The sequence below is a fragment of the Betta splendens genome, chromosome 7 (genome assembly GCF_900634795.4).
Source record: "Betta splendens chromosome 7, fBetSpl5.4, whole genome shotgun sequence".
Lineage (NCBI taxonomy): Eukaryota > Metazoa > Chordata > Actinopteri > Anabantiformes > Osphronemidae > Betta > Betta splendens.
Genome location: NC_040887.2, coordinates 190838 through 211506, shown reverse-complemented (window position 1 = coordinate 211506; position 20669 = coordinate 190838). Strand labels below are relative to the sequence as shown.

The following is a 20669-nucleotide window of genomic DNA, read 5'->3' as shown; positions in this document are numbered from 1 at the left end:
TCATGTTTTTGGCTTTTATTTCATTTATGACCTCATAAAACATTTCTCAGTTTATATTTTTACACAGCTTATGGGAAATCAACAGACGATGAAAGGCAGTGGCCGGCCACTAACCAATAACCTGTAACCAATCCATAATTAATAATCAATAGCAAAAAGATACCAGAGGAAATTCAATACACAACCATACTGCTGTTACACCCAGAGAGACACAGAAAAAAGCTAAGGGATGTAGTTGTTATGGTAACTAGAGCACGGTAGCTGCTATGGTAACACACTACTTTGAAGTAAGGGCTGAAGAGCCTCATGGTTACTATAGTAACAGGCTGCCCCAGAAACCTCTGCGGTTCCTTTAGCAAGAAGTTATGAGATAAGTAAAGATTAGTTATCACTGTCAACATGTTGATGGTCTAACTGCCAAAACATGTCAGATATTAACATCATCTTAGTATTTGTCAACTTCTCAAGAAGAAACTTGCTAAAATATAAGTGGTGAAAGTCCTGCTGCTCCATGGAAACATGATGAAATTGCTACTGCATATGCATGTGAAAGGCCCCCATCATGCTCTTGGTGGTGGATTAAAGTCTGAGGCTGTTTTGTGATTTTCAAACATGAAACATTAATAGTAACCTTTTCTGTGCTTGGTTTGATGAACAGTCCGTGGGTAACAGCAGCTGTGAAGAGTCAGATACACTCACATTCTGAGGAAACGAGCAGAGTGAACATGTGAAGGACACTTCACTGCAGAGGAACTAAACATTTTGAGAACATCGACGTGATCAACACATCTGCCTGTAATACTTCCTGCTTGTTTTTTAACATAAAAAAACAGGAGGAAGTAAAACATCGATACAAAGCCCCACACTGAAGGGTTTGTACTAAAAGAAAAGGACTTGTTTGGTTTGGCACAAATAAATTTCTGGGTAAGGCAGAAATCTGACCCCAGTTACTAAAAACCAGAACCAGTTTGGACCACGCACAACAAAGTGTTTAAGAGATGTAGCGGATACCAGCTGCCACGTGTTGTTGGACGAGCTTTAGCTTCTGATGATGGACACCCAGCTGGTGTTCGCTCACAGTAAGAAGCAACCAAACATGCGAAATCTGTGTGTACAGTCAATAATTGTGCTCTTTTCCAGTTATAAGCAGCTCAAACTGTAACTTGTTACAACTTGACTTAGGAAATATTCAAATACACAAAGGCTTTATACGTTACCCATACTAGCTCTGTACAATGAATACTGTATGTTCTTTGCACATGGAACTGGAACAACACACAGCACAGTTTGGAAAATAAAACAGACGGCATAGGAAGCACGAGCCCAACTGTTTGACAGATATCACCCAGATTAAAAGCTGCTAACACTTTTACCATTTTGAAAGATGATAATGACGGCAGGCTTAAGGCCAAGCTCGAGGCAGAAGTGGCCCCAGTGACACAGCCAGAGCCACTGAGCACCAGACAGTGATAGAGGTAGAAGTTCAGGAAAGACTGTTCCAGACTCATGTGCCTCAGCTGGATCAAGGAAGCTGACGGCTGGCCTGGCTCAGCCAACAGAACCACATCACACAACCCCTGTTAACTCTGACTAAACCAGCGTAGACCAGCATACCAGTAACCTTAGAGAGATTGGCATGAAGCTAAAGTCGGATATGAAACATGTTTGAAATAGGTCATAATAAAAAGAGCTGGTTAGTGATATTTAGCTCTCAGCCAGGCTACACATGGCCTCTGTTGTACAGATGAACCCAATGTCCATCTGAAACACGAGACTATGAACTAACCGGACAACAGCAGGGTTCATCAAAATGTCAGATTGTCCCTGTGACCCCAAACTGTCTGCTTGGCTCTGGCTATGTAGTGAAACATCAAACATTCACCTTTAAACTTTACAGAATCACATGACTGGGGAGAGGGGTAATAAATTACATTTATAGTAATGTTTTCTTTTTGCATCAAGCAAATATCAAAAAGCAACCCAGACCCAAAAACACAGAAATATCCAACAACAATTCTTTTTTCATCAGTGAGATTGATCAGAATAATACAATAATTATCTTAGTAGCATTTGATTTTTTCACTATCAAAACACTTTTCCAAAAATGTGTAAAGAGACAAACAGAGAAATACTGAACCACTGAAAGTGAAGATGATTAAAACTTTTTCATTTATATTCATATATCATTCATATATGAACTGATATGAATTCAGTTCATATCAGCTTCAACACTCAGTGAGTCTTACATGAGCAGATAATGTACGTTAAAGTCCAGTCTGGCTCCTCTTTCCTGCCAGAGACTCATTATCCACCAGTGTCCTGCAGAAACCCCAATAGCTATTTCACCAGATATTAGACAATTATTATTAATAAATATTGAATAGGTCAAAATAAACTTATAACATTTCACCTGTATCGGATGAATTTGAAACAAAATATTCTAAAAGTCCAGACAAATTGACTAAAACTAGACTAAAGCTTGTGATTGTGTGATTTAAAAGGAGCAGAAGCTGCTGGGAAATGTAGCTGAGCTCGAGGTGTAATAGCAGCAGTGAGGCCATTGAGCGAAGAGATGAACAGAGGAAAAATAAAAGAAGGGTTTGTCCATTACAGGGGACATTTGAGATGTCTATGAAGTGCATTAAAGATGACACTTCACTATGTTTCTTCTCTTTTTCTATCCACCTCTTGCTCATGACTTTTAAACTTAAAATTATTTCAGCAGCTGCTTCTTGTCAGGATGCAGGTGAGGGGGCATTCCAACATGTTTAGTTTTTTTGTCATGGGCTCATTGGGTTGTCTTGAAAACTGTGTCAAGCCGCTTTCAGATGTTAACCGTACTCCAACAAGCACATAACTGATGATTCTTGATGAACTGACTTGATGAGGTTGTCTCAGGGCTCCTACTGTACATCAAATTGAACACAATAAACATCCATGTGCACATTGTTCTGTACTGTACAGATTTCATGCAGCCCAGACAGAACCTGCAGCTTCAGTATGAGTTTATAAAACAAGGCTATTGTACAGGTGGACGTGCTCTATGAACCACAGTAAATGTCTCTTTCCTTTCTGAGGAAAAATAAATGCATTTACCTTTCATCTGTGCATCGATGTTCTCTGCATCAAACATGAACTGAAATCTGACCAAAGAGGCCTGTTAGCTCATTAGGTTGCACATCGGCCTGGGAAGCAGAGGGTCCCTGGTTTGATCCCAGGTTCTTTTCCACACTGTGAGATCAATAAGGTTTCAGTTATTTTCATTATATTATTTGTTGAGTCCACAGGTTCCTGTGCTGTTGCTTAAAGTTGGCTTCCAACAGTTTACTTATTTTAGAGTCAGTAAGCCAACAGTCTGGGGTGCACTTCTACCCTTGAGAGGACTATTATTACCTAGGGACCTGGCTGACCCTTTGAAAGACTAATCCAACAGAGGAAACATGTTGCATTTTTTCAACTTTAAAAGTAAAAAAATGAAATAATCCAATCAGGAAGCTTTGGATCCATGTTCAAACAGCTGTGAGATGCAAAATCAATATAAATTAGTTGTAGGTCACTTTTTTTGCTCTGGATAAGAGGTTTCTCCAAAAAAACAACAGCTGGGGCTTAAGGGTACAGTAGTGCTGAAGACATTCCACAGGCCAAACCTACTGGGTCAGGGATCAGAAGGCTGATCTGAGGTTTCTCTTAAAAATGTACTGTGACAATATACAATGAAGACATTTACTGCCACCTTACCTGGCAGGTGAAACAAAGAGCTAAGAGGGAGCACCGCCTTACGTTGATAGCAGGGAGAAATCATGCAGCTGAACCACACAGGTTTAAATAGACAGAGAGCTCAAAGGGTGGGTTGGTTTAGATGTTAGCTACAACTGTTTGTAATCGTTTTGTACTAAAAGATTGATCTTGGTTTAAAGACCCCTTCTTCATGACTGAAAAATTATGTGTTTTCTTCCTCTGCTGCTAGCTCCTCAAGCTCCTCCTCCAAACTTTCCACAATTGGGAGGTGCACCTGAAGCTCCTCCCCCCTCCCAGCCCTCGACAGGACATCCATCCATCGCCGCTGCAGTTCCTCTGCCTCGGCACTGAAGTACAGCGTAAGGTGACTCTGGGATATCTTGAAGGCATTGCGTCGCTCCAGTCGGTCACATGACTCGGGTAGAGAGACCTCAAAGCCAATAAGAGGGATGCTTCGCTGTGCCTTCACATCCTGTGAATGATAGGATTTTGGTAACAATCGACACTTGTGAAGCTAATTGGAGCGTCATTGATTGTTTAGTAGCTCAGGGTCTAGACTGCATTTTAGTCTTTTAATTTACCTGTGGAGCTCCGTAGATGTAGAGAACCAGTGGCTCGTTTTCAGGAATGACAAACCAGGCCTTCTGCCAGCCCTTCCCCCCTCCCTTCTCCATGTGGTTAAGAAAACTACAGATCACACTGTTCTCTGCTGCCAGCGAGGCCTGTTTCTGTGGAGACAACAGACTCTGGCTTCATCCTACTAGTATAAGTCAGTTTACATTTTATTTACTAAGCTCCTTCTGTGGGGGTAACTGGAAATAGAACCAACCTCGAGGATGGAGCGTCTCCTCTGGGTGCTGCTGCTCGACATGGAGGACGAGGGTAGCACCCCTACCAGAGTAGCATAGCAGTCGACACAAACGCGGTTGGTCCGATTGTTGTCGTATGACAGACGAGCGCGAAACTCTGAACATTTCCCACAAACCACCTATGTTCATCAGAAACAAGAAAGTAGAATGGCAGCAAACAGACAGGCAGGCAAGTAGGCAGGCAGAAAGAGGACGTACGTGTCCACAAGCTTTACAGTGGTGCCGCCTCTTGGTGATGGAGTTGAATGGCTCCTGACACTTCATGCACAGAGTCACTTCCTTCTCTCTGATGGGAGTTGGAGCTCGTTTCCCCAGCTCCACACAGCTCTGAAATAAACAGGAGCCACTGACTGTTTTACATGTGTGATCTCGTTGCAGTACTCTGCTAATCTGGTACCTTAGTACAGAACAGCTTCCAGTGGTGTGTTACCAGGGAGTGAGGTGGTGTGGAATCGTCGTCTCGCAGAGAACAATTCAAGTGTCTGAAGCTCTCCACCGACTGCTCGTGTCTCTGGATGGTCGCCTGGATAGCCTGAGTGCACACACAATATTCAATTCAATTCAATTCAATTTTATTTATATAGCGCCAAATCACAACAAAGTTATTTCAAGGCACTTTACAAAGTAAGGTTTAAAACCTCACACAACTAAACCCAACAAAGAACGAAGTGTTCTGCTGGGAGCGTAAGGAACTATGAGGTCTTTAAGATAAGAAGGAGCTTTATCATTGAGTACTTTGTAGGTGAGTAGGAGAATTTTAAATTCTATCCTACATTTTACAGGCAGCCAGTGCAGAGAAGCTAATGTAGGAGAAATGTGATCTCTCTTTCTAAGTCCTGTCAGAACTCTGGCTGCAGCATTTTGAATAAGCTGTAGGCTTTTTAAGGAGCTGTTAGGACATCCTATGAGTAAGGAGTTACAGTAGTCCAGCCTAGAGGTAACAAATGCATGAATCAGTCTCTCTGCATCGCTCTCAGAGAGGATGCTTTTGATTTTAGCTATATTTCTAAGATGAAAGTAGGCGGTTCTAGACATTTGTTTAATGTATGATGTAAAAGAGAGATCCTGGTCAAAGATGACACCAAGGTTCCTCACAGTAGAATTTGAAGGTAATGTTATGCCATCCAGGGTGGCTATCTGACTCAATAGTGTCTCTCTCAGATTTTTAGGCCCAACAATAAGAATCTCGGTTTTATCTGAGTTTAGTTGAAGGAAGTTTTGGGACATCCAGGATTTGATGTCTTTTAAACAACCCTGAATTTTGACTAGTTGATCTGTTTCATTTGGTTCCAAGGACATATATATAGCATATATAGAGTATCATCTGCATAAAAATGAAAATTAATAGAATGCTTTCTAATAATCTCACCTAGAGGAGACATGTATAGGCTAAACAGAATTGGACCCAGCACAGAACCCTGTGGTACTCCATAGCTAATCCTTGTGCATGTGGAGAATTCATCATTAACGTGAACAAACTGGAATCTGTTCAACAAATAGGATTTAAACCATCCCAATGCTGTTCCATTAATCCCGATTCTATGTTCTAGTGTCTGTAATAGAATGTTATGATCAATTGTATCAAATGCAGCACTAAGATCTAACAGGACAAGGACAGAAACTAGACCATTGTCCGAAGCTAATAAAAGATCATTAGTGACTCTAACCAGAGCTGTTTCTGTGCTATGATGTTTTCTAAATCCTGACTGAAAATCTTCGTACAGGTTATTCCCACTCAGGTGGTCAGATAATTGTTTAGCCACGATTTTTTTTCCAGAATCTTGGAAATAAAGGGTAAATTTGAAATGGGCCTATAGGTGGCTAGTTGTCCAGGGTCAAGGGTTGGTTTTTTCAATAGAGGTTTGACCACAGCCACCTTAAAAGCCTGTGGTACATAGCCTAGTTGTAAAGATTGGTTGATTTGATTTAATATGGATGAGCTGATCAAAGGTAGAACTTCTTTGAGTAATCTGGTTGGGATTGGATCTAAAAGACAAGTGGACGACTTGGAAGAGTTGATTATTGAGGTTAACTCCATATGAGTTATGGGGAAGAAGCTGTCTAGGTAAGACAGAGGATTTAATACATTTAAAGTTGATGGATCTATAGTAGACAGTGCTTTCTGTCATTTGGAAGAAGTCGCTGCTGAATGTTTTTTTCTAATGATGATAATTTTGTTAGTAAAGTAGTTCATAAAGTCATTGCTGCTGAGATTTAAGGGGATAGTAGACTAAACCTGGGGTTGTTTTTGTTTTCCTCAATTAGGGAGGAATAATATGTTTTTCTAGCAGCACAAAGTGCTTTTTTATATTTCATTAGACTGTGCTTCCATGCAATGCAGTTTACATTTATTTTGTTGGAACGCCACTGTCTTTCTAGTTGTCTGGTCCTGTGCTTTAGGCTGCGAATCTCTGAGTTATACCACGGAGCTAACCTCCTCTGATCCACTGTCTTCTTCTTCAGAGGAGCCACTGTGTCTAACATTGTACGTAGAGAAGCTGCAGCATCATCTACAAGACAGTCAACCTGTTCATAAGGATTAAGGTGACTATTCTCTGTGTATCTACAAGACATTGAGGCAAAAGATGATGGAATCATCTGCTTGAATCTGGCAACAGAGTTGTCAGATAAACATCTGCTATAATAACATTTCTTTCCAGCTATTGTAGGGTCAATTGTGCTAAATTCAAAAGTTAGTAAGAAATGGTCAGATAACAGAGGGCTTTGGGGAAGAACTATTAAATTATCAATTTCAACCCCATATGTCATGACAAGATCGAGGGTATGGTTAAAACGATGAGTGGGTTCATTTACCTGCTGTGTAAAACCAATAGTGTCTATTAAGGAGTTAAAAGCAGTGCTGTCAACATCTACATGAATGTTAAAGTCTCCCACTACAATGACTTTATCTGTGCTAAGAACTAAGTCAGATAAGAATTCAGAGAATTCAGTTAAGAACTCCGAATATGGAGCAGGAGGACGGTAAACAATACAAAACACAAGTGGCTTCTGAGTTTTAGAGTCTGGGTGAGAAAGGCTCAGAGTGAGGCTCTCAAATGAGTTATAACTATGTTTAGGTTAAGGAGTAATTAATAAATCTGATTTATAAATGGCTGCTACTCCTCCACCTCTACCTGTACTTCTTGGAACTTGATAGTTGATGTGATTAATTGGAGTCGACTCATTTAAAGTAACATATTCATCCTGCTGCAGCCAGGTTTCAGTGAGACAGAACAGATCTATGTGATGGTCACTTATCAAGTCATTTATTAAAAAGGATTTAGATGAGAGACATCTGATATTTAATAAACCACTTTATTAGCTTACTGTTACTTTGTTCCGTAAGAGGAACTGTTTTGATGTTTTTTAAATTCTGGTAAGTCACTCCTCTTTGATTTGTTTGTGACATATAGTTTATGTGGTCGGGGAGCAGACACAGTCTCTATGCGATAACTAAGACTAGGAGTGGGTGGCGGCTGTAGAGAACATGCAGAGAGGCGTGTAAGACTGCGACTCTGCGTCCTGGGCTCCACTCTGAGTTGACACGGAGTGGGGAGGCTAAGCAATAGGTTTACTGTACAAAATCCTCAACTGAACCAGACCAATCTGTCACCTGGACCCCACTACAGATGGATGCCACAGCATTACACGTCTTATGTTTAGGTTTGGGGATGGTGGACTGCGTGTACCTGGATCCAGTCTTTCTTTTCCTCCTCCGTCCTGCAGGAAAACAGTAACACAATGAGAAAACAGACACCAGATTTACTGGACAAACTCAGCTGAAACATCTTGTCACAATGTAATCACTTGTCTATAAAAGTGTACCTGGCCTGCAACTCCATAGATCGCTGCTTTCCAGACACCAGAAAGGTTCTAGGAACTGCAATACTGCTGGTCTCCTTCAGCTGGAGGACACACACAGGAGAGAGATTTACACAAGTTCTGTGGGTTGGATGGAACATCAGCATGTCGTTGTCCACCAACAAAAACTAAGAACATTTGCAAGCAGAACCTATGCATGCATCTGTTGACAGTGACAAACGCTACCATCCCAACAGATACTCGTGTGTCTTTTCTCCTAAGGACACTTAAATGTCTCACCTCCATGCCATCCACATCAATACGAGCACGGACGCCATACTTCTGACCAATCAGACGCAGCTTTGGGACGCAGTACAACAACCTGTCGTTAAACTACAGAGAGAGACAACAGTCACGTATAACGAGTTCTATTCTGAGAAGCAGAAGCAGAGGATGAGACAATCAGTTAGGTACCAGTATGAGGTATCGGTCCTGAGTGCTTCCATTCTTGTTGGACAGTTTTAGGATGTGTCCTTCTTTAATGAGCTCATTGGTTGGGTTAACAATGTCTTCTTCCCCTCCCAACAGCTCGTACACCTTCAACAACTTCCTCATTCGCTCCTGACAAGGACAAACACGGACAACAGACAATATAAACCAGAGCCCACAGAGTCCATGCAGGCCGTACTAGAAGCAACCAATCCTGCCACTTGACAGCCACGTCTGATCAGCTTAGGATGTCTGATCCATTCAGTGTTGCCAGATATATGATAATTGTCGGTTGGCGCATTAAGTTAACATCATCTCGTAAGATTTAGAGCTGATTCTAATTCTGTGAAAAACTATCTGACTGTGTCTAAGGCTTGAATGTTCTGACTGACAACTGCGGAACTCTCACCATTTTCCGGATGGCAGCGTTGGAGTGTTCGGCTGCTGTGGCAATCAGCTCCAGAGACTCTGCAGACAAAGACAGAGAAGTAGACAATTAGACAGGCAGAGATGTAGAGAGAGGCAAACAAGGGGCGATCTCATAATGACTGTTAGCTCATCTCCTGTGCTCAAACTTAAACTGTCACTGAGCAGCATCCAGTATTTCAGGGAATCCTCACCTCTGCATTGTCTGTTGCATTCACCCTTATTCTAATTGCTCTCAGCCATTTGCTCACCTAATTGCTCACACCTGACTTGTCAACTGTCCTCAAGTGTTAGTGCCTAACGTCCACCTCACTCATTTGCTGAACTGCGTCTCTGTCATACTGTAGAGTTGCTGGTTCTTGGTGTGCCTTCCCCATCAACAACAAGTATTTTTTGTTGACCTCCCTCCCTCACATGGTCTCTGGCAGTCAGCCTCTAGCCAAACTGCATGTCCTGTTTGTTCTTTTACTGTGACTTTCTTGTAGGGGCCAATCTCCTGGGTTCATGAAGTCTGTCAAACCACCTGGCAGGCTGTCTGCAGCCCAACCAAAAGCAGCACCAGGGATAGAACCAAGTGTTGCTGAACCTTAATCACTTCAGAAGCACATTCTACCAAAACCACCTCCTCTTCTGAGGAGAAAATGAAAGAGGATTTTACATCTCAATATTAACAATGTGGAGATTGTGGAGTTGTTAGAGATGATGCTGAAGTATTGGAAAAATTCAGTTCTGGTCTTAGCCTAACTTGCTAATCTTCCAGATTCACACAGATACTAATAGGTGAGTCGTTCGGCCACAGCCACCTTGACTCAGAGCAACTGTCAAATAAAATAATTTTCCGCCTCACTTTGTCTGTAGTTTTTAGCTAAAACAACTGACTACATACCCTCTAACCAAAGTTTAGGGTCAGGTGTGTGAGTGAAGCTGGTTGTTAGCAACTTAGCGTTAGCCGGCACTGATGTGTGCGTGTGATGTTCTGTACTCTGGGCATCCTTGTAGTCCGGGGCGTCCTCTGGCAGGCGATGAAGATAATCTTTGAGCAACAGCTCGTAGCGAGGAATCCTCTGAACTGGCTCCAACATGTGATGCTGCAGAGTCAGGTTTCCACAGCGCTCCTCCTTCTGAGAACACACAATTACAAATAAACAGACCAAACTTCTACCATACCACTTTAAATCCCAGAAGAAGCTGAACCTGGATCTCCTGAATGATGGTCTTGAATTGAGCTGATCTCTCCATCCAGGTGTTCACCAGCTCCATGGCTCGGTCAAAGTTTTTCACATACTCTCCATACATTTTCAGAAAGGGAGCCAGCTTCTGCAGGATGTCCCCGATCCGTGGGTTTGAATCCCTGCAGATAAAGGAGGAACAAAGTGAGATCCTGAGGAGAAAACCCAGAAGGTGAGGAGAAGAAAGATCCTCACCACTCCTCCATCCGTTTCTGAAGCGCTGGCAGCAGAAACTGCTGATGGAAACAGTAAATGGAGCAGATGTTGGAAAAGATTCCATGAACCACGTCACAGGGGAAAGAGGAGCGGGAGCGAGCCTCCTCCATGAGTCTGGCACAGAAAACCTGAGGGAAGAGAGCAGACAGGTTGAAAATTCAAAGTAAAATTCACATTATGTCCTGGGTCAGTGCAACTAGAAACCCAGTCCTGGTTTTTAGTTTCTTTGTTGTGATTTCTAACATTTTACAGGTGTAACACCTCATACCCATCAGCTCTATCGTGCTCTGTCGTGTAATGACTGCAATGCTTCCATGGCAACAGAGGCAATTATGTGAATGTTAGAAAATAAACGAAACAATAACACTGACTGGACAAAAGAAGGACAGCTCTGGTAACTCACCTGGTCCAGGAGGTGGAGCTTGGAGACGTAGGCAGTCTCTGTGTGGAGCAGCTCATTAGCGATGTTGAAAACTCTCTGTTGGACAGAAAGCTGGACAGAGACCCTCAGTGTTAAACATCTGACTTTTACATCTCTGTGAGCTCTGTGACTTTAATGTCAACTTGTTTTCCAATGAGGTTCGAATTGAGGTCTATATACAGTTAGCCTTTTTGTCAGTAATCTCACCTCAGCAGAGTCCTGTCTGTTGGCCTTGGGGGGAGACAGCACCAGTGTAAGTTCTCCCTCCTCCTCCAGGTCACTGTCTCCATCCTCTGCAAACTGCCTTCTTCTCACACCTCCACTTGCCTTCTCCCCCTCTTCCTCACCTTCCCCTCCCTCCATTGCATATAAGGACAAACTGGAGAGGTGAGGCAGGAGGGCAGGGCTGCAGGGGTAAACCACACCCCCGTCATCTACGCCAGCAAAGCAGAGCTCCTCACTGTGCGATGGAGAGCTGATGCTATCAATCCCGCTGTCCCGATTGGCCAACTTCCCATCTGTCTGTGAAGAGGGGAGGGACAGATGCTCAGAGGGGAGTTCTGATTGGTCGAGCAGTGGAAGTGGCTGGTGTTGTTGCTCTCTCATCTCAACTGCCACCATATCCTCTTCCAAGTGCTTCTCAGAGGCACCATAACCCGACTCCATGGATAAACGCTTGTGGTGAAGGTCGTCATCATCATTTTTATTTTCATTGCCATCATCGTTAAGATGATGTAGGTCACTAGGTGCCCCCTCCTTAGCCCTTAATATCATGCCATCACCACCTCTTAGTTCCGTGGAAGTCTGTTCATCAGTTGGGGAAGCGACAGGCATTGATGAGGTTGCAGGTGATGAAGGTCGGGATGAGGAGGAGGGGTCAGGGAGGCGTTGACACAGGGTTCCCCCGGTAATGTCAGGAACCACAATGATCTGCTCACTGCACATATACATACAAGCATTTATAAATAAAATCATGATGTCACATGTCTTCAGATCAATTAGAACTCACCGCTCAAATTTTTCAATCAATGACAGGACACAGGTGGGTGAGGCTGTGCCTTCGTCACGGATGGGAGGACTCCACCCCCCCCGGGGATCTGTTTGGAGGGGTCTGCAAGGTGGTGTAGGGGGTAGGGGCTTGTCTGGGGCACGAGGTCGAGGCCTTGACACCACTGCATGCTGCTGAAGGTGGGGGGGCTTTGGAGGTACTGTGGGAGGTGTGGTCACAGCTTAAATAGTGATGTCATGAATCAGTTCATCTACCTGCACTGGCTCTCAGAACCACCCCACTTCCTGATTTTGGTATGCAGTAACTGTATATATGAAAAACACTGTAGTTTCATATCTTAACATAAACATAAACATAAAACTACAATGTGAATGCAAATATGAATATTTGCACTACAGTTGCATTTGAAAAACATGGTCCGGTAGTTTCTATGTTACGGTGTTAGCAAACATGCATAATGGGTAGCTCAGTGGGTAGAGCATTGGCCTGGGAAGCAGGATGCCCCAGGTTCACACCACAGGGCTGCAGGTGTGTCCTTGTGTAGGACACTTCGCACAAGCATTGCTCCCCCAGGGGATAGGTTCATGCAGAATATGTGCATATTTATCATTTATCAAGATAAATGATGAAGGAAGGTTTTGTACCCTGAGGCTTTGGTCCAGGCAGCGGTGCTCTGCTCCTGCTCAGTGGGGTTACTGTGTTAGCTGGCAGCTCTAGTGGGCCTGTGTCATTGACCAACTCATTAGCTGAACCACAGTCCTCTATTAGCCTAGTTAGCGGAGCCCCTTCTTCCCGGGACGCTGGACCCGAAGAGGAGGAGATGGGTTCAAGGTCTGAGTTCAGCTGCTGGGGTGTATCCGCCTCACCGTGACTGCACGGCGAGCAGGATGGTTCCAGAGAGAGACCCTTAGCGAGCAAACTGGGACTGGAGGAGGAGGAACCTGGGGATGACATTGGAACTCTACAAGATGTTCTACAATGACATAACAGTAACAGGTTTTAGTAGAAGTACAGTACCAAGTAACACAAACCAGTCTCCCTTGTCATCAGTTCAGTTCAGTCCTTACTCAACAATAAAGAAAAAACAACAAATCTCGAGCTTTTTAATTTAAAAGCCGATCCTATCTCGGCTGCTTACTCCTGTCAAGGGTTGTGGCCCTGCTGCCGGGCCCAGATGCAGGGTTCACAGATCACAGGGGAACCACTCACACAACCTGACTGCTTGTGTTTGGACTGTGGGAAGAAAACAGAGAAAACCCACACAGACACGAGGAGAGCACGCAAACTGCACAGAAAGAAACCTGGACGACCCTGGAATCAAACCCAAAAACCAATAGATTGTAATTATTCTAATTATTAATATATAACTTTACGCCTCTAACAGAACCATGCTCTGCCTTAACATAAACAGAGCATCATAAAGAAGCATTTATCATAATTGTCTATCGCCACCTCGTTATTTGAATAACTTAATCTTATAGGTGCAGTCTGCTGATGCAGCACCGTAGTCTTTCGGTTTCTTATAGCAGACGATGGGCTGGCAGGCGTTTGTGGAATCAGCTGATTGTAAAACCACAGTAATAGCTTCCAGATGACGTCTCTGCTGGTGCTGTTGGACAGAAATAAACTCCAAACAGAGGAGACCGAGATTTTTGTGGTCTGAACACAGCTGCAGCTCATTGGCTGGGTTCCAGTGCTTTTTGACAGCTCATTATTTGAAAGGAATTATTTGAAATTACCACATTCCTGAGATCCTGGATTTCTGAGATAAAGATCCTGATCAGATCTTTATCTGCTAAAATCAAACTCCATCTTCCATACATGATCCTACTGTACACTTCGTGTCTGCAGCAGGACAGTCCCATTAGGTTTCACAAGGCCGTACCAACATCTCCCCTCTTTACATATCACTCAACCTTGTTTACTCTCAGCTTCTTATAGCCAGTAAAAGTAAAGATGGAAGACAGAGCGAAAGTGTGTTGGTAAGCAGAGCCATCTGTGGCAAGGAGGCCCAGCTCAAACACTGGACACAGAAAATACTGCAATGTCAGAAATTCTAAAGCGGAAAGAAACCACAGCCTATGGGGGCGGAGCCAGGCTGAGAGGGGGCAGAGCCAGCCCGCTGGAGAACAGATGCACAAAAGCTCTGTTCGCCATTGCTTCTTCTTGTTGGTTGCGTAGAAAACAGATTTTAGTTAAAGGAAAACTTTTTTAATAGGTGTTGACCAAAACGACCTTCTTAATATTACATTTCTAAAATTGAAGGGACACTTAGACTGCTCCATAATTTCAATGCAGAGAAGTTATTATTATTTATTAATCCCGGTAAGACGACTTAGCAGATGGTTTGCCATGGGCTCAAAAACTACAACTAGTGCTTCCTGATTTCCTCTGTACCTGCTCCAGCAACGGTCAGGCTGAGAGGGGCGGAGCCAGACTGAGATAGGGGCGGAGCCATCCTGCTAAAGCGCAACTTCTCCACCATTGTTTTTACTCGCATACGCTTACAGCACTAATATTCAATGGGTGGAGGTCCCGCTGTAGATTATTTGGAGGACAGGTAGTACTTCAGCACGCACGTCTGATATTTGTGGTTAGTTGTATGAGCCAGAGTACAGTGCTGACGAGGACGAGGCTGCCCGTAAGGAACCAGCACCTACAGCGGAGAGCCCAGAGTCAGCTTCAGGCAAAGCCACAGGCCGGATGCATCGTGTCTTTGCGCTGCAGGACAGACCAGAAACAGCTGGGACAGAACGGTGAAATGAGCACTGAGTAAGTAATATATTCGACCGTTTATTCTTTTGTGCTGTAAGGTCTGAGTACATTTATGAGCTGCTGATTGTGTTTTGGACTGTCAGGAGTAGCACTAGCTTACGTTGCTAACGTTAGCCTGTGCATTAGCTTGGCTGGCAGAAACTTTAAAACTAATAATATAATTAATTTCATCCATTTGTAGGTAATATCGGCCGGTTGCGTATCATCACAGAGACTATCTGTGAGTGACAACTATCTTGTTTTTCCAGCCACTAACAGCAGATGAAGAAAGGAAGAAGGTTTTAGCTAAATGAGGAATTTGTGTCTGCTTAAATTATAATAAAAGCTTGCTAAATGACTTAGAAACAATGTCTTTATTCAAACACAATGTTAAAATATAACCTTTTGTTAAAATTGTAAAGAAATGTCCAAACATTTGTGTGTAAACTGGAAAAGTTATCCTTATGTGGAAACACACAGCCCATCTCAGGTAAATCCAATCTCTGAAGCTCGGGAGATTTGTCCAAGCACAATGCAATCTGGGTGTTAGGATATAACCATTTACATCCACAACACATATTACTGCCATTTTCCTCTGGACATTGACCATCAATGTTAAGTGTTGTTGCACATTCTTGCTAAAAAAATGTAAAAATTTTATAACACAATTTGCTTTTCAGCGGTGAACTATCACTTTATTGTAAAGCAGACACAGAGTAAATTTTTATTCGTTGGATTCAGGAAGCAGATTCTTTATCCCTTTGTGCTTCAGAACTACATTACCCAGAATCCGTCCATTACGCACAAAGCTGACAACCAGAGAATTGGATGGGTTCTGTTCCTAGTAGAACACTAGGCTGTAGGCAGGAACGCCGCAGCAATGGCAGAACCCTCCAGTCCAGTTCAGTCCAGAATAGACACTGTAGCTCTATAGAAAACACACGCAGGTTCTTCAAAGTCAGACTTGTCTCACCTTGGTCTTAGAATCACAGACTTATGTCCACGAGACATTTCGTTACAACTTTGCTTAAATAATTTCATGATTATCAAAGATTCTGTGTGTCTGCGATGAGCTTCTAACGGTTTCTTTCGACCTTTTAAGCCCTGGCAGAACATAGTCGTTGAGCAGTGTTTCCCTACCTTTAAAACGTGAAGTCCAAGGAAACTGTGAAGTTAATTTTATTTTATTTTCATAGAATACCGACAGAAGTCATTTAAGAAGATCTTTCCTATATAATACGCCTGTGCTTTTTTCTTTTATTAAACTAAATAGCCTTATGTTATTTATTATGGGGGTGCCAAATGTAAAAGGAGCATCTATAACTAGTTTTCTCACATTTAACGAAATGACAAAACATGTTTTCTCACATTTAGTTAAATGTGCAAAAGTCTAAATGTAAATGTTAAATGCTAAATGTTAAATGTAAATGTTAAATGTAAATGTTAAATGTAAATGTTAAATGTTTGCCGAGTGTAAACTGAATATTCATGATTGTGCAAGTAGACTCTACCCCTACCCTCAAACAGCGCTGGTCTCAGATCAGAGACGCGAACTCAATCACCTCAAACAGTGCGCGCAAACCCCGCCCACATCTGATCTGGAAACTTTTGTTTTTAGCCTGGACGTAACTTCGGCTAGCTAGTATAGTTAGCCAACTAATTCTCCACCGGCGCCACAGAAATATTCTTTTTAAACCTACTTGACTCCTCATTAATGGTGTTTACGACAGAACGGCAGTTTGAAGCGGAGCCTCAGCCCGCACACCTGCCGTTACAGCCCGTTCAATCTCCCCCAACGGGAGGGAGTCGGAGCTGGCGGCCATGATGGCTTCGACTTCAGGCTTCTCTCCAGTATTTTCGTGCACCGATCCAGAGTCAGATGTGGGCGGAGCTATGCGTACTGTTTGACGTGTTTGAGTCCACGTCACTGATCTTAGACCAGCGCTGTTTGAGGGTAGGGATGGAGTTTACTTGCCCATTCATGAATATTCAGTTTTACACTCGGCAAACATTTAACATTTAGATTTAACATTTACATTTGACATTTACATTTAACATTTAGATTTAACATTTAACATTTAACATTTACATTTAACATTTATATTTAACATTTACATTTAGACTTTTGCACATTTAACTAAACGTGAGAAAACATGTTGTGTCATTTAGTTAAATGTGAGAAAACTAGTTATAGGTGCTACTTTTACATTTGGCACCCCATAATTTATACGATGGCATCTAAGTTCTGTCTCCACGTTTGCGCCTTTACAATTTTTCTTCGTATCGCGCACGGCAGAATTCCGCCCCGATGCGCACACACAGGCACGTGCGCGCGCACACCCGCCAGCGGACAGAGACCGCGCATCTAAGAATGTCGCATCTGGCTGAAAATCAGGCAACAATCTCGGCGTTTTTTTTAAATGCTCGTAGGGTGAAGCTGACAGCACTTGTTCTGCTGCGAGTAGCAGCCGGTGTAGCTTTCCTACTCCGAGTCAAAGTAGAGAAAGGAGCCCACGTGCTGCATGCCCTGCCCCTGACAAGCAGCAAAAGTCTAGCCACCACCCAATGACAGGTTTTGACTCAGTCAGAGGGCAATTGTTAACTTTTTTTTCATTTTTAAAAATAAATCTGATGGTTAGTGTTTAGTTCAGTGTACAGTTAGGTTATTGTACAGTAATCGTGCAGACGTTAAAATATATTGTTATACTGTAATTAAAAAAATCATAAACACTATGGAGTGTTTTGCCGCACCCCCCCCCCCTCCCAAGCCATGATTCTAGGGAAAACACGATTGAGGGTTCTGGCACTTCTTCAACAAGTTCTATTTGCCACCTTAAAAAAACACTACTATGGTGTTCATCATTAATGTTCATTATTTTCCAGAAAAAACGAAAAAAGTTCTACTGTTAGCTAGAAACAGTATGGGGTGCCAAATGTAAAAGGAGCACCTATAACTAGTTTTTTTCAACATGTTTTCTCACATTTAGTTAAATGTGCAAAAGTCTAAATGTGAATGTTAAATGTTCGCCGAGTGTAAACTGAATATTCATGATTGTGCAAGTAGACTCCATCCCTACAAACAGCGCTGGTCTCAGATCAGAGACGCGAACTCAAACGCCTCAAACAGTGCGCGCAAACCCCGCCCACATCTGACCTGGAAACTTTTGTTTTTAGCCTGGACGTAACTTCGGCTAGCTAGTAAAGTTAGCTAACTAATTCTCCAACGGCGCCACAGAAATATTCTATTTAAACCTACTTAACTCCTCATTATTGGTGTTAACGACAGAACAGCAGTTTGAAGCCTCAGACCGCACACCTGCCGTTACAGCCCGTTCAATCTCCCCCAACGGGAGGGAGTCGGAGCTGGCGGCCATGATGGCTTCGACTTCAGGCTTCTCTCCAGTATTGTCGTCCACCGATCCAGAGTCAGATGTGGGCGGAGCTATGTGTTTGAGGCGTTTGAGTCCCCGTCACTGATCTAGGATCATAGAGGGTGGAATCTACTTGAATATTCAGTTTGATCATTTAACATTTATATTTAACATTTAACATTTACATTTAGACTTTTGCACATTTAACTAAATGTGAGAAAACATGTGTCATTTAGTTGAATGTGAGAAAACTAGTTATAGGTGCTCCTTTTACATTCGGCACCCCCATAGTAACAGAAGTATGTTGTTTATAGTCTACTTATAGACCATGGAGCAAACATATGACTCTTGATTTTGAAGTAGTTCTGTTCATCTTAGAGGTTCTAGAGTCTGGGTTCTCCTTACAGTAGTAGTGGAGTGGTTTAGTCATCTCCGTGTTCATCTTGAGAAGGTTCTATGACTCAGTTCCAAAGATGGGGGTTCTACCGATCTGCTTTAATGCTAGTGTAAAGGATTAGGACAACCCATAACTCATGCAGCTGGTTCTAGCAAGCTTAAGCTTTTGTTCTGCTTGTCAGTCGTGGACATTTTGAAGGTTCTAGTGGGTTCACTGATTGCATACGATTTGGATACTAAAGCTGGATCTGCATTAGCTGCAGACGTCAGAAACAGATCAAAGGCCAGAACAAGCTACAGACAGGTTCTAAAAGAAAAGGATTCTGTATTTGCATCACCAGAGATGGAACAAATTCAGATGAGTCGACTGTGTCCACGGAGCCCCCCCCACACACACACTACTTAACACCATCCACCTCCATCCTGCTGTTCAGCCTCCATCAACCTTCACATTGTAAGATCCGGTTGGTCTGGGTTCAGACTGTTGGTGGAACCGAACCTTTATGACTGATTGTCGTAACGCCGCGTTGGGATGATGAAGACACATCTGGCAGGCGTAGTATCACGCAGCCATACTAGCCTACATTCACTGCGGCGAGATGTCGGTCAGTGTGTGCGAGCGCACGTCTGGAGGCGTGCGCGCGCATGTCATTCCCAACCCCCAATTCTCGAGATTACGGTGATGTTCATCGAAATTTTTCACACGACCCAAAATAAAAGACGATGCTGTGGTGTGGTGAAGCTGCGTGTATGTTTCTGTCTGTGCGCGTGCGCCGGCTTTCAGCAGGTACGTGCGTGCGCGCGCGCTGCAGATGTGTCAGTGCGGACTCACCCCTGGTCAGGCTGCTTCTGTCCATATACATCGCGCAGCAAAATACAAATCCGGTCATTAAAGAAAATGTTGGTGCGGGGAGAGAGCGGCTCTCCCGGTCCACAGCACGGAGAAGAAACGAGTCGCACACACAGGAAGCAGGGACCGGACCGGTTCGCTTTCACAGACTCATCGACGGTCCGAACCAACAGTACCCCGACAGCCGCTTGAAGGGGATAAGTAGGTTAGATCCGCTCGGTTTGGTTCGGAGCGCTGCCCGATGTGTAAGCGGCGGGCGGCGGAAGAGAGGGAGGGGAGGGGTGTCTCTCTCTCTCTCTCTCTCATAGCTTGGTTTCCTTGACAACGAATTAAGGAAACGCCATTCATATTTTGACATTACTTTAATTAACAGAAGTGTGTGCGTGTGGACACTTTACCTCCAGCAACTGTAATCCACTCTCTCCTATATTGTATTAGCCGTGTTTCGTGGTTAATTGTGTAAGCGGCTATGCTAACTGGAGGACGCTTCTGTAACAACGGTTAACACGTGAGGACTGAGGATCTGTGATCAGCTGATGCCTCTTAACTCCTGCTGGGACATTTTTTGACCAAACGCTAGTTAGTCAGTTAACCAGAGTAAAAATGCGAACTCAAACAAAGCAAAGATCTAAAAGTTATTTTCTGTTTTTTTTTTAATTTGAAATTCAGCATGCAGTGAGAATAAAACCAGGGACTCCAGGTGTCTAGACATAGGTTATGACTGAAACAAACAAAAACAACCCGCCCACACACACAGTGTAGGAAGGAACGGTACCACAGGTCTTTAATCCCCACTGCTGTTAGACTGTACAATTTAGAGGCCTGACAAGCAATCTGCAATGTTGTTTAGACACTATCTCTGAATCGTTAATATGTGCATAATGTTGTTGTTGTTTATTTGTTATGCTCCTTTTTCTTGCAATCCTGCAAAATTTCTCTGCTGTCTGTTTTTGGCTGTTTCAGCAATTGAATTCCCCTGCTGTGGGATCAATAAAGAATAAAGTCTATCGATCTACAGACAATTACACTCCACCTCTCTGTTTCCTCATGAGGGGTCATTATCAACATGGTAAGTCCAGGTTCAAACAGGAGAAACCAAT

The 20669-nt window shown here is 43.2% G+C and overlaps 1 protein-coding gene across 6 annotated transcripts; it reads right to left on the bottom strand.

Moving 5' to 3' along the window:
• fgd1 (FYVE, RhoGEF and PH domain containing 1) lies at nucleotides 1–19870 on the bottom strand. 6 transcript variants are annotated; one of them, XM_029156051.3, is made up of 18 exons: nucleotides 19552–19870; nucleotides 12843–13139; nucleotides 12199–12397; nucleotides 11397–12126; nucleotides 11172–11261; nucleotides 10748–10896; nucleotides 10518–10674; nucleotides 10306–10441; nucleotides 9307–9365; nucleotides 8883–9029; nucleotides 8709–8801; nucleotides 8433–8512; nucleotides 8297–8327; nucleotides 5005–5139; nucleotides 4806–4934; nucleotides 4568–4726; nucleotides 4320–4466; nucleotides 1–4210 (listed from the first exon to the last, which is right to left on the bottom strand). In XM_029156051.3, the coding sequence occupies exons 1-18, from the start codon at nucleotides 19607–19609 to the stop codon at nucleotides 3941–3943; spliced, it is 3066 nt and encodes a 1021-aa protein (XP_029011884.1). In that variant the 5' UTR covers nucleotides 19610–19870; the 3' UTR covers nucleotides 1–3940. The 6 variants fall into 6 exon arrangements, with proteins under 6 accessions (XP_029011884.1, XP_029011886.1, XP_055366095.1 ...); XM_029156053.3 differs by having other exon boundaries at nucleotides 10306–10444; nucleotides 12843–15880; nucleotides 19552–19868; XM_055510120.1 differs by having other exon boundaries at nucleotides 10306–10444; nucleotides 12843–13171; nucleotides 19552–19868.
• Nucleotides 19871–20669: the final 799 nt, after the last annotated feature.

Coding starts and splice junctions, on each gene's coding strand:
- fgd1 (XM_029156050.3), bottom strand. CDS start 19,609: ATGACCGGATTTGTATTTTGCTGCGCGATGTATATGGACAGAAGCAGC. Junction 10,445..10,517: donor CCATCATTCAGGAGATCCAG/GTTCAGCTTCTT, acceptor GTGTGTTCTCAG/AAGGAGGAGCGCTGTGGAAA. Junction 8,328..8,432: donor TCTATGGAGTTGCAGGCCAG/GTACACTTTTAT, acceptor GTTTTCCTGCAG/GACGGAGGAGGAAAAGAAAG.